The sequence below is a fragment of the Aplidium turbinatum genome, chromosome 13 (genome assembly GCF_918807975.1).
Source record: "Aplidium turbinatum chromosome 13, kaAplTurb1.1, whole genome shotgun sequence".
In the NCBI taxonomy this organism is placed as follows: Eukaryota; Metazoa; Chordata; class Ascidiacea; order Aplousobranchia; family Polyclinidae; genus Aplidium; species Aplidium turbinatum.
Window position 1 is genome coordinate 3,637,986 of NC_137484.1, and position 26,256 is coordinate 3,664,241.

A 26,256-nucleotide genomic window follows, 5' to 3' on the forward strand; every position below is an offset into this window, starting at 1 on the left:
CCGTCTCAGTGTTGTTCTTACTAAATTTCAGAACTTTATAAAATATCTTTTAAGATACTAGAAGTAGCCATTATGTAATAATAAAAATTTTATGGCTTTATTGATTGTCGCCCTACAACTACTAAGATTTTTGGGCAAAATGGCTTTATGTTTAATTTTTTAATGATATTTACTATGTCCATTCTTTCGGAATGGCCCGTTTCGGCGAGTCCGATTCGGCTAATCCGATTCGGCGAGAGCCTTTTTTGGCGAGTGCCCTATTCGGCAAGTTTTTGAAATTTTATTTTTGAAAGGGAATTATCGGGTACCGTAGCCTAACTGTTTTCACATTGTTTTAACGTCGCTGAACGTGCAGAAAGGAATAAAAATAAAATGTTTGAACTATTAAATTAAAATTCGTCATGTCAGTTCAGTTGTTTTTATTTCTGACCATTATATCAAAAACAATACACGTCAACATAGCAATTAGGTAGAAACGACAAAACGCGAACGCTAAAACGTGCTTGAATTCGTCATGTCAGTTCAGTTGTTTTTATTTCTGATCATGATATCAAAAACAATAACTTACACGTCAACATAGCAAAGGTGTAGAAAAAGGTAGAAGCGACAAAACGCGAACGTTAAAACGTGCTTGTGACCGAAGTAAGTTATTGAGTTGAAAGAAATTTGGCACGGTCGCAACACCTTCAGAAAAATTTAAGATGTAAAGGGAAAATAAAAAAAGAAAATGTTACAAAAAAATCATGTTTAATTGTTTATATCTATATCATCTTTAACATCAGGAGGTTATCATCTAGCTAGTTATAAAAGCTAGTTATCATCTTTAACATCAGGAGGTAACCTAGTAAATAGTCACCAGAAGAACGCAAATTACTTTAATTATCAAATGCCTGGTGAACAGTCTCTCTCTGTTTTTATATCTATAAGTTAGTACTTTTGAATAGTTAAAATGATTAGTTTGGATCAACAAATAAAATTTGTTCCAAGAACCCAGTTAGCCTAACAGTTCATTTTTACATTGTAGTAACATAATGAAAAGGCTAACCAAATGTGTGGCCTATCGTTTTAATGTCGCTAAACGTTGAAATCGTGTAGAAAAGAGAACTTTGATGACTAGGATACGTTGCAAGCCTTAAAGCAGCTGGCGGCCATTAGGGTGTTACATTTTTTTACAACTTAGGGCAAAATCTTTCAATATATCATTTATTTGATGGGTTTTTGCACAAAAACTAGTTAGCACAAAAAATAAATTAAAAATATTTATATTTTGAGGTTCCACGCTCTATGGGCAATGTTGGATAAAATCTAAAAAATTCAAAAAAATGCAGGATTTTTATACCTGCTATTTCTTGGATTTATTCATGTGTATTAACTTTTTTTCAGCAAATAGGCTCTAAAAACATTAGTTTATGAAATCAAGTTGTTGTGTACTTATCTGGCGACCTAAAATATGAAATGATAGCTTCACGCGTCACTAGAAATAAGAATATCTTGGATTGTGTTGGTTATCCAACTGAGTTACCGCAGCTTCAACTTCCTACTAATGGTGATGTAGCAAGAGCTTTCTTTTGGTTAAGAAATAAAATAATGCTTGATCAAAATACTGAAAAAATGCCATTTGTTGAAGTCAAGACATTGTTAATACAAAATATCATTCAGTTGTGGGGAAAAGCTGGTCTGCCACATGTTAACATTGATCGTGTAACTCAAATGACGAAAGAACTTTTTGATCAGGTGAAAAAACTTCAAGCTCAGCCATTATCTCGTCTAAACTCCCCAGCATATTTAATAAAAGTAGCTGCATTTTACAGTAAACTTGAGAACTTATTTGATGTGAGTTCCTGTAAGTGCAAAATAACAGTTGAGCAGCAATGGCACAAGAAAACAGTATGCAAATGTGACTTTGAAATTGAAAGGCGCATTCCAGTGCTAGAAGCAGGGTTTTTCATTGATCAGAGAAATAGGAGAATACAAGTGATTGGTGGTTCAGATATTCAGGAAACTGAAGCTAATATGAGAAGAATTAGCAAATACAGCTGTAGAAACAATAGACCAGAACCATGTAGAGTTCTTTATGGACAATGAATACAGGCAAGCAGTTCAGCAATTGATGAAACCGAGTCAAATAGTGATGATAATTATGAAATAAAAAGTGCAGAAATCCAAGTTGAAGAAGATGAGGCTGGGCCATCTAAGCGTACAAAGAGGTTAAGTGTTGTTAGCACAGATAACTGTATTATGGCGGATAAAAAACTGGCTTCAAATCGTTTATTATCATCACTATTGAACTCAGCTGCTGAAATATTTGAACATCCAGAAGCAAAACGATCCCATGTTACAGTTTATCGGCATAAGTTGGCACTGAGGAACAGGTTGAAAGACTGATTGGGAATGTTAAGAAATGCTTGGAGGAAAAGAAAATCAAGGATAGCAATGATGACACGAGTGACAAAAAACTGAAAAAGATTGATACAGCGATCAGAGGATATGTTACTTGCATGATCATGACCACCAGTCTCGAATGTCTGTAAGACACTTGATTTTTTTGTAATATTTTGTATACTGTATTTAGAATATACAGATACACTAGTGAGTTGTGGACTATGAAAGTTTGATATTATTTAGTATTAGTAATACAGTGCATGTATTCAAAGACGTTGGCAGGAGGGGGGCAAGGGGGGGCCTTGGCCCTCCTGGAATTTGAATAATCAGTATGATTGTGAAACGCATTATTTCAATAAGAAATGCCCCAAATTTTCCACTTAGCCATGACCAGAAGTGTAAAGTAACGAAAGTAATTCTACTTATGTAGCTTACTCAAGTGGCGCCCCCCTAAAAAATGTCAAAATTACAAAAAAAGTTACAAAAACGCCCCGCCCCCCTAAAAAAATTCTGCCGACGTCTTTGTATGTATTAGCCCATGTCTATGTTTCTTACCAGGACAGATTCAATAACATTAGTCATACTGTTACTGTGTTGTTCATATGATAAAATCGCCAATATCGGGTGAATCGTTATTGCAAGTGTGGAACCTCAAAATATTATTTTAAGTGAAAAATATTTTGACATAGTTTGTTTGAGTGCATTTCCCACCAAACAAACACTATATTGTAGTTGGTTTGAAAAAATGTAACACCCTAGCGGCCATGGCCTCTAAGTAGTGCTTGAAAGACCGCCTGTGCTACCTCCTCCGTCGGCCAAGTTTGGCCGCCGGTTTCTTCTAGCCAATTATTTAATTTCGCAATAGAATGATCGTGGATTAAATGTCGAAAATATGTAGTATCAAAGAGTGACGCAGAATTAGGTCAGCGCATCATAGTCAATACTGTTGTATTGAATATATCCAGCTGCGATCACCAGCGCTGTAAGTCTTGTTTGCAATTCCCGATGTTTATTTTAACGAAGTGTTAATCCGAAGTGTTAATTTACATCGGCTGGCAATATTGTCGTTTTTATATCGATTCAATGTTGTCGGATATTAAATCGTTGTTAAAAAGGAGAACTAGATTAGTTGACATCCTTGGGTAAAACACGTGTCTTCATAGTTGAGAACGCTGTGGGTTAGTGACTTCACACCCTCAATGGTGACATCATAACGGAATAAATGGTCAGGTTTTATGAAAGGCGGTATGCAGTTGAAACAATTTACTGAGCTGCGAGCAGTTAAAACAATTTAGGGTCGTTAGATGGTCCCGCAATACCGGATTACAATCCCGATAAAGCATTTAATGCGTGGTACAACGATTCTATTGCAGGACGTCGCCCAAACTTCGACAACGCTAAGTGATCATTTTAACATTGTTGCAAGTTTAATGCTATTTACTTGTGCTATCGTTATTGTATTTTGGCTTCCAAGCACGCAGATTTGGCCGCCGAGGAGGAGCTCTCGGTAGGCCACGATGGCTGCCGGAAAAAAACACGAGTTTTAAGGCCTGCGTTGAAACTGAGAAACATTCACAGAAGCCCTTCGATACGTTGCATTTTTAAGATTATGCATTTTTAAGATAATGTATTCAGACGTTGAATCAATGTACACTACAGATTTGACACTACAGAGACAGGCGTGGGTGCGCCTCAACCGTCTCCGTACGGGCGTCGGCCTTTTCCGCTCAACCATGCACCAATGGGGAATGGCTTCTTCCTCCTCCTGTGAATGTGGTGCCGAGGAACAGACCGCAGACCACATCATCAACGACTGTACCATCTTCAAGCCACCTAACGGAGTGGAAGGTCTGCACGTCATGGATGATGAAACTAAAGACTGGCTGCTCTCTAGCAGCCTTCCAGTGTAGTCCGGGAACATCGTGAATCTGGGGTGGTAAAAGGATAGACCCTCGGCCCCAGAAGCTCAGACGACGACGACGAATGTACAAATGAACCGTTAGGCTAAATGGGTTCTTGGAACAATTCGAAGGGCTTCTGTGAATGTTTTCCAGTTTCAACGTATCCTAGTCAGCAAAGTTCTCTTTTCTACACGATTTCAACGTTTAGCGACGTTAAAACGATGTAAAAATGGCAATTTCTGCTGGTCAGGATAACTAGGCTACGGTACCCGATAATTTCCTTTCAATCCAAGCTGTAGGCCACACATTTGTTGATCCAAACTAATCATTTTAACTATTAAAAAGTACTAACTTATAGACATTAAACATGATTTTTTTTTGTAACATTTTCTTTTTTTTATTTTCCCTTCATTTCTTAAATTTTTCTGAAGGTGTTGCGACCGTGCCAAATTTCTTTCAACTCAATAACTTACTTCGGTCACAAGCACGTTTTAACGTTCGTGTTTTGTCGCTTCTACCTTTGCTATGTTGACGTGTATTGTTTTTCATATGATGATCAGAAATAAAAACAACTCAACTGAACTGACAACGAATTTTAATTTAATAGTTCTGGGTATTGAGAGAGAGTGAACTGGCAATCCTGAGAAGAACGGAAAGGTCATTCCTCCCTACATGTGATAAGGAGGGAGGAAGGAAGTTTTCTTAGAAAGGCACTAGATCTAAAGGTGGATGGGAAGAGGAAACGCGGTCGTCCAAGAAGAACGTGGAAACAACAAGTGAAGGATGAATTTAAAAAAGTTGGACTGAAGGAGGAAGATGCAAGGGACAGGGTGAAATGGTTAAAAGGGATTAAAACAATTGCTGCGTGGAAACAATCGGCCACCCCCACTAGTGGGGAACAAACCGACGATGGATTATGATGATGATGAGTTCAAACATTTTATTTTTATTCCTTTCTGCACGATTTCAAAGTTTAACGATGTAAAAACGGCAATTATAATTAGGCTACGGTACCCAATGATTCCCTTTCAAAAATAAAATTTCAAAAACTCGCCGAATAGGGCACTCGCCGAAAAAGGCTCTCGCCGAACAGGGAACTCGCCGAATCGGATTAGCCGAATCGGACTCGCCGAATAGTAGCAGACCCCCATTCTTTAGCCAAATTATCTTTTCTGCGTTTTGCAAGCAAGAATACAATCGGTAGCCTACCATTTGTAAGTTTTCGGTACTGTCAACCGGGGTTACTTTGGACAATTTTTGGGCATGACTGGTATTTTTTTCAATGTAATGTAGGTTTTCCAAGCAATTATATATCCAGCTGTTTGAATGTTAAGAAGGTAACTCTAGATCTCATGTGGATTGAAAAATAAACTGAAGCAATTAATGAGTTTGTTTATTTTTTTAAATTTCTGACTGTCCAAACTTACCCCAGTTGTGGGGTAACATTGGACCGATCACAAGTTTGCATTATAAAGCATAGCAAACAGATATTATGATCAATGTTAAGCTCACCTAGGGGTAAAGTAGGACGACTGAAAATTATGTAAATGTTACAAGAATAATTGAGCAGGGTGTTATGTATTTTAGTGAGGTTTGTGGGAACAAAACGTGTTGGAAACTAGTGGTAAAAAGGGTTGTCCCCACACCATAGGCGCCTAACCCGTGGGGGCCAGGCCCCCACGCATATTTCTGCGTGGGAGCAACTTTTTATGCTGCATTGATACATAAAACAATAGATGAACTAGCGATCGGCAGCAGGAAAACATTTTTAAATGCAAACCGCAACAGCTTCGCGATAAATAATCACTAGAACGAGTAGGGATGCTACAATCCCACCCCAGACAAAAAATCTGTCATTTTGCAGACGTTGAATCAATGTAAAATGACTGATTTTGCTGCTTGAGACATAGCAAAAATCTACTATTTTGCGTCGATTCAATGTCATCAGATGTTGAATGCACCCAAAAACAACATGATTTGCTACGTTGACGCAGCGTGTGTTTAGCTTAATGCGCTTGTTAACAGACTCGATGTCGCTTTCGAAAGTCGAAACCTCTGCAGAGAATTGTCGCGGCAGTGAATCGGTTGCTGTGAAAATGAACTTGAAGTCTCGGCCCGAGGTAACCACTAACCAACGTAACAAGGGCTGGTACAAACCGCATTGCGCACACACGGCAGCATAATCAACACAACGGACTCGCACAAACTGCATGGCGCACACACGTCCGTTGCCATAGAAACCCGATCAAAGGCGGGGAATCTGCGCGTCTTTTGTTTCATCAGCGAATTGAAACTTGAAAGCTGGACAGCGATTAGTTGCGATATTGTAGTGAAAAGGGAGCAATGTCAAGTCGAAAACTTAATCAAACGTCTCTCCGTAACTATTTTTCAAGGGCTGTTTACGGTGTCAGCAACTTTTAAATTTATTCAAGTTGACGTGCTGTTGAATTGATGTAAACATAAATGGTTTTGCTTTCAACAGGTATATTTTCAAGCGCATGATCAAGTTAGTATTTTCATTCCATTTACAGTATACCTTTTAGTAAACCTTTTCGTCTCTTGTTTCATGTTAATAAATCTAGTTCGTTGCTAAAATTTATGTTGTGCTTAGCTCAAAGAGTCGCAGTCTATCAACCGCTGGCCAACGCAGACGCATAGCATGTGTTTTGGTTGATTGTTTGAGTTTTGTTTATTATAATTAACGGTAGGTCGAACGTAGCGATAACTCCGAGTGTGGCAATAAAAGCAATCCTAGTGTGACGACATAATTACGTCATCCATCTGCGTGACATTTTCCTGAGTTTACGTTGCTGCTTATGAAACACGCTTTCGCCCCCACGGCCAAAAAAATAGTTAGGCGCCTTTGCCCCACACACTACATGTTATTAAATGCTCCACTATTTCCTTTTCCTCTTCGATGGTAAACACCGGTTGCCTTCCTGGTTTATTTGTATGTATATCTTTCACTTTATTACTTATTGTTGATTTGGGAATTTTGAACTTTCTCTCAGCTTCTCTCAATGACATTTTCTTCCTTTTAACACTTTCAACAGCCTTTTCCAGACCTTCCTCTGTGTAATCCTGGTACTTTCTCGAACCTGGCTTCCTTTTATATGTCCTTACCATTATAATCTTGCTATCATTCACTATTTTTCTACCACACTATGTATTATATATATAACCTGGGAAAACACATTTTGCATAAATAACCTGATTTTTAAAGCACTTCTATAGCATTTTTTGCATAAATAACCTTCACATAAATAACCTGGGAAGACAACACCTGGGAAAACACATGGAAAAGTTCTGTAGACCTTGTCCAAAGTTACCCAGTTTCGACTGAAATATCAGCACCACACAAAAATATAATAATATTTTTTGTAACACATTCCCACATAATCATTGTTTTGGGGCAACATGAAGGCTAAGATATTACTAACATATGGGTAACATTTAATTTTGTATGTTACTAGCCATTGGTCAGCTTGACTGCTAATTTTGGGGACAAAGAAAAATGATATTTTAATGATGTGGCTATTCTTATAAATTTGCACCAATCAACTTACCCCACAATTCAATAAAATGCTCTAAGTATGAACACAGATAATTTTGAAGACATTTCCATGCAATTACTGCAACTTCAGCACTTTACAACAGATTTTATAATAAAATGAACAAAATCTAAAAATTGTCTAAAGTTACCCGGTTACTCCAAAGTAACCCCAGTTGACGGTATGAGTATTGAGTATTGAGTATTGATAAAAAGTTGCTCCCACGGCCACCATCGAATTTGTCTGTCACATACGTTTTTGTGAAGCTTAACACTTACACATTAATTTTCAATTGGTTTTATCTGGTAACTATTTCAGCTACACTAGCTCAAGTTAGAGGGGTCAACTACTTTAGGTCGTCTGTTAGGGGACACCCTCCATCAAATTTGTCTGTCACATTTTTGTGAAGCTTAACACCCACAGATTAATAATCAGTTGGTTTTATCCGGTAACTTTTTCAGCTGACTTTTGGCGCAAATTTTTGGGGGTATAAAACTTGTCTGCTAGAGCTCCCCCCACCACCGAAAATGTCTGTCACATACCAGACAATCATGTAGAAACAATTTACTGTACAACCAACTAAGTTTCAAGCGGTAACTTTTTCAGCTGACCTAGCACATTCTTGGGCCATGAAAAATGCCCCCCATTCCCACACCCACCACTGGCGGCCCGGCAGACTTCCAGATTATGAGTACCCACATACCACCGGGCATCGCTGTATGAATAGAAATTGGTAACTTTTTCACCTAGGGTGGACGTTGCGGGCTCCCGGTCTATAAATGCAAATCATTCCGATTAATGCATTTCTTCCCACTATTATTCTTCTTTTTATCTCTGGTGAGTTTAAAGCACATACTGCTTAGTGCTTGTTCGCATAATCCATCTCTGATTTTCAATGTGATCACGATTCATTATTGAGTACATTTGCTTTTTCTTCCTATCCAACTTGCTCGTCTGGCAGTTCTTTTTTGATAATTGTGCTTAGATGTTTTTGAATGATTCTCCAATTTTTTGCTTGCATGCATATCAAGGCTATGGTTAGATAGTTTGAACAAACTCATGTGTCGCCTCTTTTTGAGATTGGGATAACTACTGATCTTTTCCTATCTTTTGGCCATTTTAGAGACTTCCGAATCGATTGGCGTATGACTCATTTACCCAAATTGACAACTATCTTTTTAGTACTTCTGCTGGGATTCCATTAACTCCTGGTGCTGTTTTTTAGAATGTTGATCCCTTGCCTAAATAACATCTTTTTTCAGTTGATCTAGTTCAGCTTGTTGACTTTAGAGTTTTCTGACTATAGCAGTAGTTGGGTATCTTGATATAGTTGTTCTGCATATCACAGGCCAACAAAAAAAAAATTTGTGTCTGCAATGTAAGATGTGATTTGGGGTATATTTAAGCTGCTGATTTCAAAAATCACATCAGATTTTATCCATCACGTCAGGTGTTTGAGGTTTTTGCATGCTATTTTTTCTCACTTCATGCTATTTTGTTTTGAAGTATTTGAGTTTAAATTTGTTGCGATGACGACATTTACCCACCAGTTCAGAAAGTTTGTTTAGAAAGTGGTTAGTACAATCGGCCTTTGGAATGGCCACTTTTACAGCTAAACAGAGGCCACAATTATTGCAACCACCTCCACTGTAAGGCCGAGCACAGCTATGGATGGATCATGTTATTTTAGGATCAACACCCCTGCTAGGGTGCGTCGTGTGCCCCAATGTTCATATTTTTTGTATTATTTTTTTTCAGTGGTGAGGTTTCACTGAAACAACAATAATATGAAGTTTCAGCAAAAAATATTAATGTTTAGGTGCTCCACATTGCAGTTAAAAATACAGGAATTTCGACCCCCATACTCCATAAATACCTTGTTTTAACATAACACTGATCTACACGATTTTTGCTCTATGAACTTTGAAAACTGATTTAGAGTAATTTTAGGGTGCTGAATCCAAATCTGCCCTCAGATTTATCCTATCCCGTCAGGTATGTGAGATATGATGACAGCAAATTGTTACTTTTGTCAAAAGTGGAAGATTTGACGTTGCGTTTATTGCACATACATATTTTGCTATATGCAGAAATCCAGGCCATGTCGTGCATAAGTAGCTGAAATACATCAAATATATATAATTTTGATACCAATTTGTTTTCTAAGCAACATTATTAACCAATTAACCATGCAGTAATAACAATCTAAAAGGGAGGCTAAAAGTATAACTGACCCCCCCCCCCCCGTCAAAGGTTTGCATGAAACCACAAAGGATTAAGTAGGCCTGTGGCAATGCTTGTACAGTAACCTTACTTAGGCTGTTTTGGTCTGTCTAACACTAACCATTCGTTATAGCACTGCATATGTTGGTGGTGAACGCAATGCCAAATCTTCCACTTTTGACAAAAGTAACCATTTGTTGTTATCATATCTCACAAAGCTGACGTGATCTGAGGTTAGATTCGGATTCAGCACCGCAAAATAACTCTAAATCAGTCTTCAAAGTTCATGGAGCAAAAAATAATTCTTTTTTTGTTTACCAGTGTAATATATGGATTATGCCTGCATTGTGCTTGGGCATGTTGAATGTTGATGAAGATTTGCAGTTTTTGTCAGTCGGGAAATTATGTCAATTCAAGGTGGCTAACACTTGCTTGTAGGCTACTTCGTAAATACACTCATGCAATCAACCCTTCCAAAAGTTTCATGAACTTGTCTGAGTACTGCATCAAGGTTTGCTTCCCATCTTGGTTTGAAATAAAACACCACAATTCATTATCTGATGGGTCAAAAAACTTCTTCAACATGTTGCAAAGAAATCTTCCCAAACCAAGAAGTAAAAGATTTCCAAGAAGGTTTTGGAATGCAATGCATTATTCGCTCACTCTGAAAATGTCATTGTTGGAATGCTAGGTGATGAAGACTGCCAAGTTAGAAAAGCAGCAGGCCAACAAATCTATTCCTTAGGTGCACAAGCACAGGAAAAGCAAAGCAAGAATCATGTTGGCTCCTCACAAAAAGCAGAAGATGAAAATCGAAAGCTGAGAAAGGAAATTTCACCAGCCGTGCCACCTGCAATATGCAGATTTCTTGTGCCACAGCTTAATACTAAAGCAAAATCATACCACCAACTTGTGAAGCTTGGCACAGTTCATAAGTCTGAGCCACCTATCATGAGATCGCTAGCAGATCAACAGCTTGACAATGTCATCGACGAACCTCTGCGGCTGGATTATCCTTGCCACAACCAAGCAGTGGAGTGTCACGTTAAGCTAGTGACTGTTAAAGCAAGCTTATATGCTGTAGGTTTTGAAAGAAGGGATGGACTGATTCGTCAGAAGGTGCGATCTCGTCAACTTATGAAAGAATTCAACAGCAAGAAGGAATTCCCACTAGATTGACATGTTCACCTTTTTGTGCTGGTTGCTAAAGTTTCAATGTAGTACAGGTAGTCTAGCACATGCAGCAGTATGGAGTATATCAATCTGTGTGCTAGTATTTCCTTGACAATGATTTCATGGCAGATCACAGTCTACCCATCACCAATTATGTCTACTAATTACAGTATTTGTTTTATGCACCTACACTTTGAACAGTCCAGTTAGTAACCCCCAGGTCGTGCAGTAAAGTTGTTACTTGCAACTGTGTGTGTACATGACACGAGCACTATATTGTATTTCCAGTCACACTACTGTACCGTTAGACCACTGCCTACATGCTCTCGATTAACCCTTGTATTCTCCACATCATGTGTAGTGTGTACCGTATATTATGCATACCATGCTGTATATTTATTGCAAATGCAATAAGCAAAAGTATCCAAGTCATCTGTGACCTGCATCAACATATGCAGTACAGCATGTGCATTTACCCATTACCTTGTGCCTGCGCTACCGTTTTGTCCAAAACATTGTCAAATATACGCTTTTTGTCATAACTTTTTTTCTAATGAAATTAAGGCAAAAAATCCTCATAGAGCAGATAGAAACATTATGATTCTGCATCATTTGATACCAAACTCATGTTCCTAGCACCAGCAGTTCCAAAGTTACATCCGATTTGAGAATTTTGGGGGTATTCCCCCATAAAATGGGGGGTAGAACGGCCAATATGTGGTACAACTCCCTGAAACCAGTTTTGTTATTGTTTTTAGCCAATTTGTCAGTGGTCTAAACCCCCCTTTTTTTTAATTAAAAAAAATTTTTTTTTCAATCCACCCTATTGTCAAGCCAACAAGGGGATACAGGCAATTGGGATGTGGAGCACCTAAACCTTGACCAAATTTTTTGAAATTTTGTAATTTTGCTTTTTTAGTCAAGCCTCACCCACAAAAAAAATAATTTTGTTTTCAACCATTTTTTAAATTTTTGGGGGCACACGACACACCCTACGCGGAAATATGCGTGGGGGCCTGGTCCCCACGGCTTAGGCGCCTATGGTTACAATGATTAGTTTGGATCAACAAATGTGTGACCTACACTCCTACAGCTTAGATTGAAAGGAAATTATCGGGTAGGCTACCGTAGCCTAGTTATCCCGATTAGCAAAAATTTGTTCCAAGAACCAAGATAGCCTAACAGTTCATTTTTACATTGTAGTAACAGAAAGAAAAGGCTAACCAAGTGTGTGGCCTATCGTTTTAATGTCGCTAAACGTTGAAATCGTGTAGAAAAGGGTGCTTTTGCTGACTAGGATACGTTGAAACTGAGAAACATTCACAGAAGCCCTACGATACGTTGCATTTTTAAGATAATGTATTCAGACGTTGAATCAATGTACAAATGAAATGTTATGCTAAATGGGTTCTTGAAACAAAGCGTAGGGCTTCTGTGAATGTTTCTCAGTTTCAAAGTATCCTAGTCAGCAAAAGCTCCCTTTTCTACACGATTTCAATGTTTAGCGACGTTAACACGATAAGCCACACATTTGTTTAGCCTTTTCATTCTGTTACTACAATGTAAAAATGAACTGTGTTCTTGGAACAAATTTTTGCTGGTCGGGATAACTAGGCTACGGTACCCGATAACTTCCTTTCAATCCAAGCTGTAGGCCACACATTTGTTGGTCTAAACTAATCATTTTAACTATTCAAAAGTACTAACTTATAGACATAAACATGATCTATTTTATTTGTTTTTTGTAACATTTTCTTTGTTTTATTTTCCCTTCATATCTTAAATTTTTCTGAAAGTGTTGCGACCGTGCCAAATTTCTTTCAACTCAATAACTTACTTCGGTCACAAGCACGTTTTAACGTTCGCGTTTTGTCGCTTCTACCTTTTTCTACACCTTTGCTATGTTGACGTGTAAGTTATTGTTTTTGATATCATGATCAGAAATAAAAACAACTGAACTGACATGACGAATTCAAGTACGTTTAAACGTTCGCGTTTTGTCGCTTCTACCTTTGCTATGTTGACGTGTATTGTTTTTCATATGATGGTCAGAAATAAAAACAACTGAACTGACATGAAGAATTTTAATTTAATAGTTCAAACATTTTCTTTTTATTCCTTTCTGCACGATTTCAACGTTTAGCGACGTTAAAACGATGTAAAAACGGCAATTATAATTAGGCTACGGTACCCGATAATTTCCTTTCAAAAATTTCAAAACTCGCCGAATAGGGCACTCGCCGAAAAAGGCTCTCGCCGAATAGGGAACTCGCCGAATCAGACTAGTCGAATCGGACTCGCCGAATCGGACTCGCCGAATAGTAGCAGACCCTATATTTTCGGAATGGCCCGTTTCGGTGAGTCCGAACTCTGCTGCCAAAATGCTCTATTTTGTCGTCTCAAACATCACAGTTGCGTCTGTTACGTCACAGATATTAAACTGTGCACACGTGTTGGTTTGGCCGGATGAAACCGTTGGTTGTCATTAGTTGCAATTCAGTTCCTTCGTTATATAACTGTTCTAATTGTAGATTCAATGTAAGCTCGGTTCAATAGCGCAGTTTATCACTAGATGGCTTCTCAGGAGCTGAATTGCCGTAAAATCGCTTCTGCGTTGCATTACAGCATCTTGTTTCTTATATGTGCGCCCGCTAGGAGCGACTTATCGTATGAACCCATCGATGTATTGTGTGTGTTATCGTGTTGTATCAACAATAGTAATGTAATTATGGAACTAGTACAGTATTGCAGTTTTCATCCCGCAACCCGCACATACCAATCACAAAAAATATGCGGAACTGTTGTTGCGTACCAATTATATTTATTACTTGTTTCCAAATCGTGTTAGAGGAGACATAGACTTAAATGTAAAATTAGGTTAGCCTAACAACCTAGCAAAATCGCCCTTTTGAAAAATGCACAAAATAACCTTTATGACGTGACAGTATGTGTTCGCCCGCCCAGCTATTTTGAAAACTCGGCGCCTATGGTTGCCTGCAGCCCTGCACTCATGACAACTACTACGACTATTATTACCTATCATATCTTTGTTTTATGAGGCCGCTAAGGTTTGAGATGGACTGCAAAGATCATGGAATGTTGCACAATAGGAACGGCAATACACGGAAAAATGAAAAATTGATCCCTTAAAACAAATTTTTTTGCATACTGAGCACTGAATAGTATTTTGCAAAAAGCAGTGATTTTGTTGTGAGCTTGTCATATTGCTCAAACACATAAAATTTAGAATCGACAAGAAACCATTAAATTTAAAAAAAATCAGTTCGACTCGTGGTAAATCAATGTGTTTATAAAATATTTACTTCAGCAACTGCCAACTCATTTCACAATTCATAATTTTACGTTAATGACTTTCCTGCAGTAAATGTACGGTAGCCTATGCTAATTTCAAAGGCTGTACAGTACACCTGTTCTAAATCTATGTTGATGCCATTTAACAGACCACAGTTTAACTTGTCAATGATTGTTCAATTGTAAAATATCTTCTTACTTCGAAAGCTGAGTGTAAAAAACTCGAGTCTGCTACTATTCGGTGAGTCTGATTCGGTGAGTTCCTAACCTCTAACCCCCAATCCTAACTCCTAACCCTAAAACGGCAATGATAATTAGGCTACGGTACCCGATAATTTTAAAAAAAATTGAAAAAATCCCCCGTTAAGGGATCGGACTCACCGAAACGGGCCATTCTGAAAAAACTCAAACTAATAACAGTTTTAAATCAAAACAACTAGAAATACTTGCAACTAAACTTCGGTATAAAATTTTGAAAGAGGGGTTTCGAATAACAACCTCTCCACTGTAGTCTATCGTGTCCAAACAGCAGGCCTTGAAATTCACGGCGGACATGTCCGCCGTCACAGCATGTGATGTCCGCGGGAAGTACCCTCTAGATCGGACATATTTGTCCACCAGAAATAACACAAGAACTAGCGATACAAATCGTCATTGCATAACACGAACAATTGTTGCGAGAATGCAATTTCCCACGCGTTCTAGCGCGCATCTAGAAAATGTTAATACTGAGTGTATCCCTTAGCTTCCACTAAAGCAGGAAAACTTTTGATTTTTACGTTGCTTCAACGGTTGATGACATTGAATCATCGTAACAAAGGTGAATTCTTCGCTAAGAATCAATGGGAGTACCAGTACTTCTACACCAATCACGCGCAACTTAGTTCAAGTCTTATGTCACAATGTCTGGCTTTGATCTCCCAGTAACATTGATAAGGAAAGGTTGGTTACAAAATCAGAAATACGAGTAGGCTATTACAGCAAGATGCAGCAAAATTTGTTAAGTTTTGGTATTACTGTAAGAAAAAGCCCAGGGAAAATTCACTTTCGCTTACATTACACACAAAAATGAACCTAAAAAAAGCCTAGTAATACTTTGCACAGCAGAAAATAGTAAAGTTAGTGTAGAAGTTTTCCGATTCGAGCCCAGAGCATTGTGACGCAAGAAGCCACACGACCTCGTTCGGTGGAAGTTTATCAGTTATGCGGCGTATGAAGCAGCTACACGGCGCTTTGACTCTTCAAGCGCACGTCGTTGGTCTGATGAAAGCCTTTCAGAGTGACTTAGCTGAAATTTTAAAAAGCCTTCTAAACCATAGCTATAGTTCTAAAATGGCGAAGAATTATCAAGAAAAAGTGATTAAGCATGACGATTGACGTTAAAACTGGTGTGTCCGCCGTGAGACTTAATTTGTCCACCGAGATAGCTGCTCAGACCGGACACATTTGTCCGTCGTCAACAAAAACGAATTTCGAGGCCTAAAACAGTACAAAGTTTCAACTTTAACGACACCTAACATGAATAAAGATAATCATATAATCAACGATATAAGTCACCAATCAACAAAAGCATTGCAACAAAAGCACAGCAAGAAAGTTAACTGTACTTATCATACCAGTTGTACAGAGCTGCCGGAAGGGTAAAAATGACTTCTGGGAGGAGGAATTCCTTTTGAAATGGTTTCCATTATAACGATTTCACCAAAATGGTTTTATTAAGACTCCAAGTAAAGAATGATACAACCAGTTTTTTTCCAAGATGAATGTGTTGTATTTATTGACTAACACGTACTTGACCCATACAGTTAGGAAAACAACAACTTTCCTAATCTACTAATCCAATTTCAAAACATTAATTATTAACTAGTGCACTAGGACAAGATGCCGTAAAACTGCAAACAGTAGCCTATTATCAATTATTATCTTATTATCAAACATTATCCAGTGTAGTCCAGAAACATCGTGAATTTGGGGTGGTAAAAGGATAGACCCTCGGCCCCAGAGGCTGACATCAAATTAAAATTGGTTTGGGGTAAGAGTTTTAGTTGAAAATTGAAGTTAGCCTACCATTTCAAAATTTTTTATTTATATACAACCACAGAAGGATTTTAATGTGTGATGTAGCTTTAAAGCAGGATGGAACTTTGAAATTTATTTGAAAAGTCTCCACCTTCACTTTATAGCCTAACTTGTCTTGGTTAACATTGAAATTTATCAATTTATCCTTTTCTTTATTTATGCAAGCAAATATCGCCAATGTGAATAAAATTTTGTCAAAATGAAAAAAAAAACATATTAAATTTTACCGATACATGTGAAATTGAACCATAGGCATACGAAGCCGAGCAACGTTATCAAGTTTAACATATTAAAGATTATTATATATTTACAAAAACACAAAACTATGCAACAATTAAATATCGAACGTTTTCGACATCACACAATGTCCTCTTCAGGAATAACATTAACTAGTTTCGTTCGAAAACGTTTGTTGTTTTCGAACGAAAACGTTGTTGTGTAGTTTTGTGTAAATATATAATAATCTTTAATATGTTAAACTTGATAACGTTGCTCGGCTTCGTATGCTTATGGTTCAACAAGACAAACTCTCTACCGAAGCTGTAACATGTGAAATTACAAGCTAAAAAACGCCGCATGAACTGGATATGAGTGGGCCCCTACGCAGACGTACGCCACCAGTCGGAGGTTCAGAAAGCAGTAAATACAGCCTTGCACGATAAACACTATTGAATATCAAGATTGTGTAGCTGATATTTTATTTTTTAAGTATAGTCAAAAAACGTTAAACAGGCTAAAATGAGTGGGCCTTTAATCAGCTGTGGACCCTTTGGCCAGGGGGTAAAGGGGGGGGGGGTTATCACGCCTTGGATCCATGTAAAGTTTTTCAGAAAATTAACCATAAAAAATAGAGATATTTATAGGCTGGTTACTGCAAAAGAGCAAAAACAAATTTAAGCTTCACTTAACACAGTTCAGCCATTTAACCCTGTTCCAGGGCCACCAAACCAAGATGGTCCAAATGCAATAATCAATCAGCTCAGAAAGCAAAAGATCCTGACCATTGTTCAGTAGAAAATTTAACAAAATTTTCAAGTAATAGATTCTGAAACAGCAAACTACAGAATAACCACTGAAAATTGGATCATGTTGGTTGCTAATGCTAACCAGTAACCAAAGTTGCACAACTATTGCATCTACAAACAAGCTGTGGTAGAAGTAGTGGGAGATTGAATCACAGTGTTGCCAGATTTTTTTAAAAAAAAGAGCCCAAAAATGCGCCAAAGCAACTTAAAAGTAGCCCAATTTGCCGTCGCGACGTCGACGGTTGAGCAACGAAGGCGCAGGCTTTCTAGGGGGGTTTTTGGGCATGCCCCCAAGAGTCATGGACAAAGCAACATCTTTGTCCATCATGCTGATTGTGTAGATACAAAATACATACATTAATACAACATACAATAAGTATATACAATGTTCAATATTGAATCAAGCATTGTTCAATAGAAAAAAAACTTAGACGAGCCAATGCTATACAGACTTCATACAAATTCCTATTTTCAAATTCAAGATACAAATGGTTCCATAGTAGATGCTAATGCATAGCATAAGCCCGTCAACTCAGATGAACTACCAAGAATCAACACCCAACAAAATTCTATCATCACTGCTGAAGCTTCATTTTCATATATAGAGCTGTCATGCTTCCGCATTGATGACCGGGGATCAAACAGCATTTTTCCAATTGTTGCAGCAAAGTTCTGATCCTCACAATCGCTGACAAAAGTTGAAGTCCGATACGATTTCGCAGTTTGGTTTTGATTGCAGAAACTCTCGAAAAGGCTCGCTCAACTACCGTAATGCATTGCTGATTGGTATAGGCTACATTGTTAGTGCCAATTGAGCAACTTCTCTAAATTTATACTCCCCTGCAGCATTTCTAAACTCGTACACCTTGGTACAAAAAATACAAAAATCTATCATTGTTTTTTAATCATACAAGGAAGACCAGTTTACATTCAGTAAGTTTCTCCACTGACATTCAATTTTTCCCACTTTAATTTATAGCTTAGACACCAATAAAAGCTTCAAAAATTATGGTACGGTACTAAACCAAGATCATAACTACCCTGTAATTTCCGATATTCGATACAAGTGCAATTTCGCTTTCGCCACTCGCCAGTCAGTCCTTCCATTCTCCCGGATGAAAATGAATACAGCATTGCTGTAACAACAGTTAAAGCTGCTAATGGTCAGCAGTAAAATCAATCCTCATGCCGAATCAAAAAAATAACGTCATTTTTTCCGTAATAAACCGAAACTTTACCAACATTTTCAAAGGCTGGTCGGATTCTACCAATTATTCAGTACTGCCAACTCAAAATTCACTGTCAAACAACTTAAAATTCTGCCAAATTTAGGCGCCGTCTCGCGCCAAATCAGAGACTGAAAGTAGCCCAAAAAAGCGCAAGTCGCAAACCAACATTTTTTGGCGCCAAGCCCAACTAAAAGTAGCCCAATTGCAGATAAATCGCCCAATCTGACAACACTGTTGAATCATTGAATCTCCATGCGAACAATGTGACCTCTGTCAGTGTTGCCAACTAGTTTTGCCGGTTGCTTTTTTTGATTTCGAGGAAAAGAAAGAAAAACTTTTATTTTGTCTATTGTACGACCAGTGTTGTACGTTGACCCCGTCAAACTGACGGCTTCAACTTTTTGTTGACGCTGAGGCTAGCGTTGTCAATTTATTTTTTAGTTGACGGAAGTGATAGCGCCGTCAACGATTGTACCGATTTTAAGCGTCAGGCGCTATGCGTCATTTTTTGTTTTCATGGAAAATTTCGTTTCACGATGAGAGTTTCACAATGTATTCTGGCCAACGCGACTCATCCGAATTACCGGCTTTTGCGTTGGTTCGAATGGCTACCTGGAATACAAGCGGAAGAAGTTCGCCAAATGGTGATCACTCATATCGTGAGCAGTATCGAGAATGAGGGATCAGAGAGAGAAAGCGAAAAATCAGTGAATGTCATCGAGGGGGTTGAAGATTGTCGCAATCAATGTGTATTGCCTCGCGTTTGGGTTGTTTTGTGTCTTCAACAAGCGTTGTTGTTTTGATTCTAAAATTCTGGTGCGATGTGTTATTATCGGTTATGACCTGAAGTAACCTTTGATGCGAACCTCGAACATTCTGTTGTTTTCTCAATCACCAAATATCGTTTGTCATGATGTCACAAGGATGTTTACCAATGGATCTCTGATTGCGAAATCGTTATTATGTAAGAATCTTCTACCCTACGTGACCTTCTTTAGACTTCTTTAAGCTTCTGCTTGTTGACATTTATTGCAACTTGACAGAACAATGTGACATTACGTAACCTTCTCGATGTTGCTAGACCGAAACAACCTTCTATAAATAGTGGTGTAATTTGCGTAATGATTATTATGAATTATGATGAGTTGATTATTATGATGAGAATTGGTGATGAGAGATCATTGTTGTAGTAGTGTGGTAATATTTTATTTATTTAGGTTATTTAAGCATGAGTTCCCTTTTTCTTGTTTACTTTGGGAGCAGTTGCATGGAAAATTACAGAAACTTTAGTAAAAGGCAGGAAAACTTATATGTTGAAATAATGGATCGCTACAGTAGTAGCAGTTGTTAATAGACGCAAAGATTATTGTCGATCGAGAGTTGAAGTTATTGAATACGAGTAAAGCAAAGTTGATGCTAATATAATTTCTGATTGAAGTTAGAAGCGTATGAGAAGCTGTGAGTGGATTACGTTAGACTCGATCAAAAACCGCAAGCGTTGGAATCTATTGCTGTTTAGCCTACTGTTACTTTGATTAATTGCTGGAAGTGGTGAACCATTCGTTGGAGTCCTTCAAGCGTTTTCATATATATATTATTTCACTAGTAGAACTATCCGTGAGTTTAATTGACTGCTTTTCGGTTTAACCCACTAAACTACGTCATTGAACCTTTCCAAGTCTTTTTCCTGGTAAGAGATAGAAAGAAATCGTGACATTCTGGGGGCTCGTCCTAGAATGTCACGATTTCTTTCTATCTCTTACCAGGAAAAAGACTTGGAAAGGTTCAATGACGTAGTTTAATGGGTTAAACCGAAAAGCAGTCAATTAAACTCACAGATAGTTCTACTAGTGAAATGATATATATATAAAAACGCTTGAAGGACTCCAACGAATGGTTCACCACTTCCAGCAATTAATCAAAGTAGGCTAACAGTAAACAGCAATAGATTCCAACGCTTGCGGCTTTTGATCGAGTCTAACGTGATCCACTCACAGCTTCTCATACGATTCTAATTTCAATCAAAAATTATATTAGCATCAACTTTGCTTTACTCGTATTCAATACTTCAACTCTCGATCGACAATAATCTTTGCGTCTATTAACAACTGCTACTACTACAACAATGATCTCTCATCACCAATTCTCATCATAATAATCAACTCATCATAATTCATAATAATCATTACGCAAATTACACCACTATTTATAGAAGGTTGTTTCGGTCTAGTAACATCGAGAAGGTTACGTAATGTCACATTGTTCTGTCAAGTTGCAATAAATGTCAACAAGCAGAAGCTTAAAGAAGTCTAAAGAAGGTCACGTAGGGCATAGGCGTAGCCAGGGGGGGACGAAAGGGGCCATGGCCCCCCCCCTAAATTTTCCAACTTTGGATTCCGAAGTTGAGCTCTTTGTTGAAAATGTAATAAAATTTGTCGAAATTTATAACGTTTTCCAAGACATCTGGTTATTAACACCCCCCAGGACTTGTTTTAGACACACAGATAGACACCAATAAATTTTGCAAAAATTGGTAAACATCCTTGTGACATCTTGACAAACGATATTTGGTGATTGAGAAAACAACAGAATGTTCGAGGTTCGCATCAAAGGTTACTTCAGGTCATAACCGATAATAACACATCGCACCAGAATATTAGAATCAAAACAACAACGCTCGTTGAAGACACAAAACAACCCAAACGCGAGGCAATACACATTGATTGTGACAAAGATATTTTATTTCAAGAGCTCTATGCCCCTGAAAAGAGCGATGTTGGTGCAGTGGACCTCGTTAAAAGATTTATATAGGCTATGATAAACTATCATAGCACACTTGGAACAGAAATAGCAAGTGATAGGCTACCTTTCCGAGTAAACGTTTTGAAGACTTGTTTTTGAAATAGGCTACAACACACCAATACCATCCAGCGCTGCTGTGGAACGCATGTTTTCGCTTGGAAAGGACATTATGCGTCCCAAACACAGCAGATTGTCAGACAAACGTTTTGAAGTACCGTACTTGTGTTTCTACAAGGAAATAACTAATAGGCTAAGCAGCTAGGCTATACTGTAGGCCTACAATAGGGTAGGCTATAGTCTCAATAATTAGGCTATACCTGCTCTTTATTTATAGCTACTTTTAATCTAAACTTGGTTGAAATACTTCTGTTTTGTGCAGTGCTGTATTCGAGGGTAGGCTATACGGCGGCATACGCAGTAGCCTATACTCTCTGCTTTTTCGAGCAACTAATAGTAGCCTATACCCTCTGGTTTTCCAAAGAGAGTGCGTATGCTATCTTAACTGATTACTAATGTAAGGTGTTTTGCAAGAATTATTCGTGTTATCCATTGAACTTCAGTCTCGAAGTAGCCTACAACTTTACCTAAAGGCGAATTTTTAATAAAAAGGACAATACGAATTGTTGAGAATTTCAAGGAAAATCCGGGAGAAAAAACACAGTTGGCTTGAGCAGCGAAAGATATTCATCTGATACAGAACTTATTACATATAGAAACACAAAACTACGCAACAAATTAAGTATCGAACGTTTTCGACATCATAAGATGCCCTCTTCAGGAATAGTATACAGACAACTTAACTAGGCCTACATCTGAATAAAAATACAATGGTTAACTCAGGGATATCTAGAGAAGGGGGTATGAAGGCTCGCAGCTATTACCTTATTCTCGTGACACTACCAGGGCGGTAGTTTGTAGTGCTTTAAACATGTGGTTCTTTTTAAAATCATAGAAAGTTTTGTAGTGCAGCTGGTACAATGAGCTACAGAAGACAGTTAGCAAACGTTACGTAGAGCAAGCACCTTCTCGTGGTCCCTCCCGTCAGTAGGCTACCATATCTTTGAGAAAAGATATGCGAAACGAAGCTTGTCATACTCGAGCAAACCAGGCCCAGGTTCAGCGCAGGGTGGATAGGGAAACGCTCTTCTCAGGGCGCGGCAGCTCCTTTGTCGAAAAGTACCGACGACCCACCGTACTGCAGCTGAACACCGAGGGCATCACGGCCAGCAAGCTCAGCATCATCGAGTATCTGGCCACAAAACATCAGGCCCTCGTTATTCTCCTCCAGGAGACCCACTGCACATCTGTGGATAAGTTGGTATTACCCAACTTCACACTCGCAGGCGCAACCATCAGCAGGAAACACGGCCTCGCCACGTTTGTCCATGAGCAACTGAGCTGGACGCCAATAGACCAGTCCAGTGCCCAGTCGGAGATAGAGTGGTTATGCATAGACATATCAGGCTATCACATCATCAATGTCTATAAGCCACCACCCTCACGCTTAACACCAACAGCCATCCCAGTGTTCCCCCAACCCAGCCTCTATGCTGGCGATTTTAATTGCCACCACGTTGATTGGGGCTACAACACCACCAACACCGACGGAGAAAGCCTGGCCTCATGGTCAGCCAATAACAACCTCACCCTACTGCACGATCCCAAGGGTGCAGCGAGCTTCTTCTCCGGACGCTGGAACACTGGTACAAACCCCGATCTGGCTTTCGCAAGTGATGACCCCGATAATTGCCAACCGGACAGACGTGTGCTAGAGAAGTTCCCCAGGTCTCAACATCGACCCTCGATTATCACGGCTCCAACGCTCATAATGCCTGTCCCGAGCAAGCCTGTTAATCGATGGAACTTCAGAATGGCTAACTGGGAGTACTATAGCCTCCTCACCAATGAAGCCACACAGTATCTCCCATCCCCTCACACCAACAACGTGGAAGAAGCCTACCAGGACTTTTGTGATGCAATAACATCAGCGGCAAAACAATCCATCCCCCGCGGCCGACGAAAGACCTACATACCGTGCTGGGATAAGGAGTGCGAAAGCCTCTACTCCGACTTCCTCCACGCCCCTCAGGGCAATGACACCAACAGCTCAGCCACAGCTCTGCTGGCAAGGCTGGACTTAAAGAGGAAGGAGCGCTGGACAGAAGCCGTTGAATCAATCGACTTCACGCACTCCAGCCGCATAGCATGGAGTACACTGAACAACCTAACTGGCAGATCACGTGCCTCTCGTCAACAATGTCCCGTTTCAGCAAACTCCATCGCCTCACAACTTGTGGAGAACGGGAAATACAAATCGAGAGACCGTGAATCTGATAGATCCGTCTTGCAAGAAATGACGGACCTCTGGAGGGTAACAACCCCAGACGGGGACAACATCTCGGGTGAGTTCACCCCGGAAGAATTTTCCGCCGCCCTCCAGCACATAAAGCCAGGTAAAGCCCCGGGCCCTGACCACCTATGCCCGGAGTTGATACTCCATGCTGCTGCCTCCTTAAAGTCCCTGGTTAAAAGACTTCCTTTCCTGCTGTTTGCGCCACCTGAGAATTCCCAGAATCTGGAGAAGAGCCCTTGTGGTTGCAGTCCCTAAGCCAAAGAAGCCCCCAGGGGACCCGAAGAGTTACCGTCCAATCTCACTGCTCTGCATCCCCTTCAAGATCCTCGAGAGACTCATCTACGCCCGTGTCGAACCAATAATAGATCCGCAGCTCCCCCGTGAACAAGCTGGTTTCCGACACGGACGATCAACCGTAGATCAGGTCACACTTATGACCCAAGACATTGAGGACAGCTTCTCGGCTAAGAAGAAGGCTGGCGCCGTGTTTGTTGATCTCACGGCTGCCTATGACACCGTATGGCATAGCGGCCTTACCTGCAAGTTACTCCGTCTGCTCCCTGACAGACACATGGTCCATATGATGATGGAACTTGTGCAAAACCGCAGTTTTACCCTCACAACCGGTAGCGGTCGTCGAAGCAGACTACGCCGACTTAAAAACGGCGTCCCACAGGGCTCAGTCTTGGCTCCTCTCCTGTTCAACATATACACCTACGACTTGCCCCCCACCACCTCCAGGAAGTATGCTTACGCAGACGACCTGGCACTCCTGCACTCAGCAGGAAACTGGCAGTCAGTGGAGAGGAACCTCAGCCAAGACATGCAAACACTATCAGCATACCTCCAGAAATGGAAGCTACAGCTCAGCAAGCCAAAGACAGTGTCGGCGGCCTTCCACCTTAACAACCGGGAGGCACAGCGTGAGATAAACATCAAGATTGATGGGGAACGCCTGCCCTACTGTGCCGAACCTACATACCTCGGCATAACCCTGGACAGGTCACTCACGTACCGCCGGCACTTGAAGTCACTGCGCAAAAAACTATCTACACGCGTCGCACTTTTGAGGCGATTGGCGGGTTCCGGCTGGGGAGCTGGTGCTAAAACTCTTCGTACAGCTACCCTAGCCCTTGTTCATTCCACCGCTGAGTACTGCGCGCCGGTCTGGTGTCGCAGTTCTCACACCCACCAGATTGATACCGCCATTAACGACGCACTGCGTACTGTGACTGGATGCCTGCGTCCCACTCCAACGGACTGCCTACCCATCCTAGCAGGCATCCAACCCGCTGAGCTACGCCGTAAAGGAGCCACGATTTCTCTCGCTCGCCGCGCTTTGGACCCCGACCATCTCCTCCATGCAACACTCAAGAGACCACCACCTATAAAGCAGCGCTTGAAATCAAGACGCCCCTTTGTGCCTGCCGCACAACAACTCCTTAAGCACGCAGAAGAACTTAGTTTAAGTGCGCACACTGGACGAACCACATGTGGAACACGGAGTGGCAAAATCACACCTCCACGCTCCGTGACTTCATACCCAACGCCGATCCCCGTCCACCAGGGATGTCCCTCGCAAGGCTTGCGTGGGTCAGGCTTAACCGCCTGCGAACTGGCGTCGGCCGCTTTCGTTCGGACATGCACAAATGGGGCCTGGCTCCTTCATCAGAATGCGAGTGTGGTGCCACGGAACAGACCGCAGACCATGTCATCCACCACTGCCTAACCCACCGGCCTCCACACGGTGCGCATGGTCTGAGAATCCTGGACGACGAGACTGCCGAGTGGCTGAAGATTTCCTGCCCTCCAATCTAGCCTGGAAAGATCGCTCATACGCCATCATCATCACGTAGAGCATATTCAAAAAATACTTGTCTACAAAGTCAGTTGAAAAGTTGCCAGTAAACTGTTTTTTATAACAAAGCCTTTGCAGTAGGCTAGATGTAAAGCAGGTATGATATATGAGTAGTTGAATGAACAAGCAACCATGAGTAGCTGTGAATATCCAGGCCTGGTGCTAATAACGCAATGCAAGTTATCATAACAAGATTTATTAAACTACTATCGGTGCCAATTGTCATTTTACGATAAACAGAGATTATTTACGATAAACAAAAGCCCTTCTATTGTCAGACGTAATAAAATCCTTCGTATACCCTTCTTTAGATATCCCTGGGTTAACTAAATCCATAAACAGGAAAAGACAAAAACTGCACAGTACTT

General features: G+C 40.0%; 1 protein-coding gene across 2 annotated transcripts in view; it reads right to left on the bottom strand.

The window, feature by feature from the left end:
* The window catches only part of LOC145781978 (uncharacterized), a 56,618-nt gene that overhangs the window by 23,441 nt on the left and 6,921 nt on the right, over positions 1 to 26,256 (bottom strand). The window contains exon 1 of one of the 2 annotated variants that reach the window (XM_082593694.1): positions 16,159 to 16,362. The exons of the other annotated variant lie outside the window; for it this stretch is intronic. Coding sequence (XP_082449820.1) covers positions 16,159 to 16,230 — 72 coding nt within the window. The 5' untranslated portion in view covers positions 16,231 to 16,362. Of the gene's footprint in view, positions 1 to 16,158; positions 16,363 to 26,256 lie in introns of those variants that run through there. 2 annotated transcript variants of the gene reach the window in all.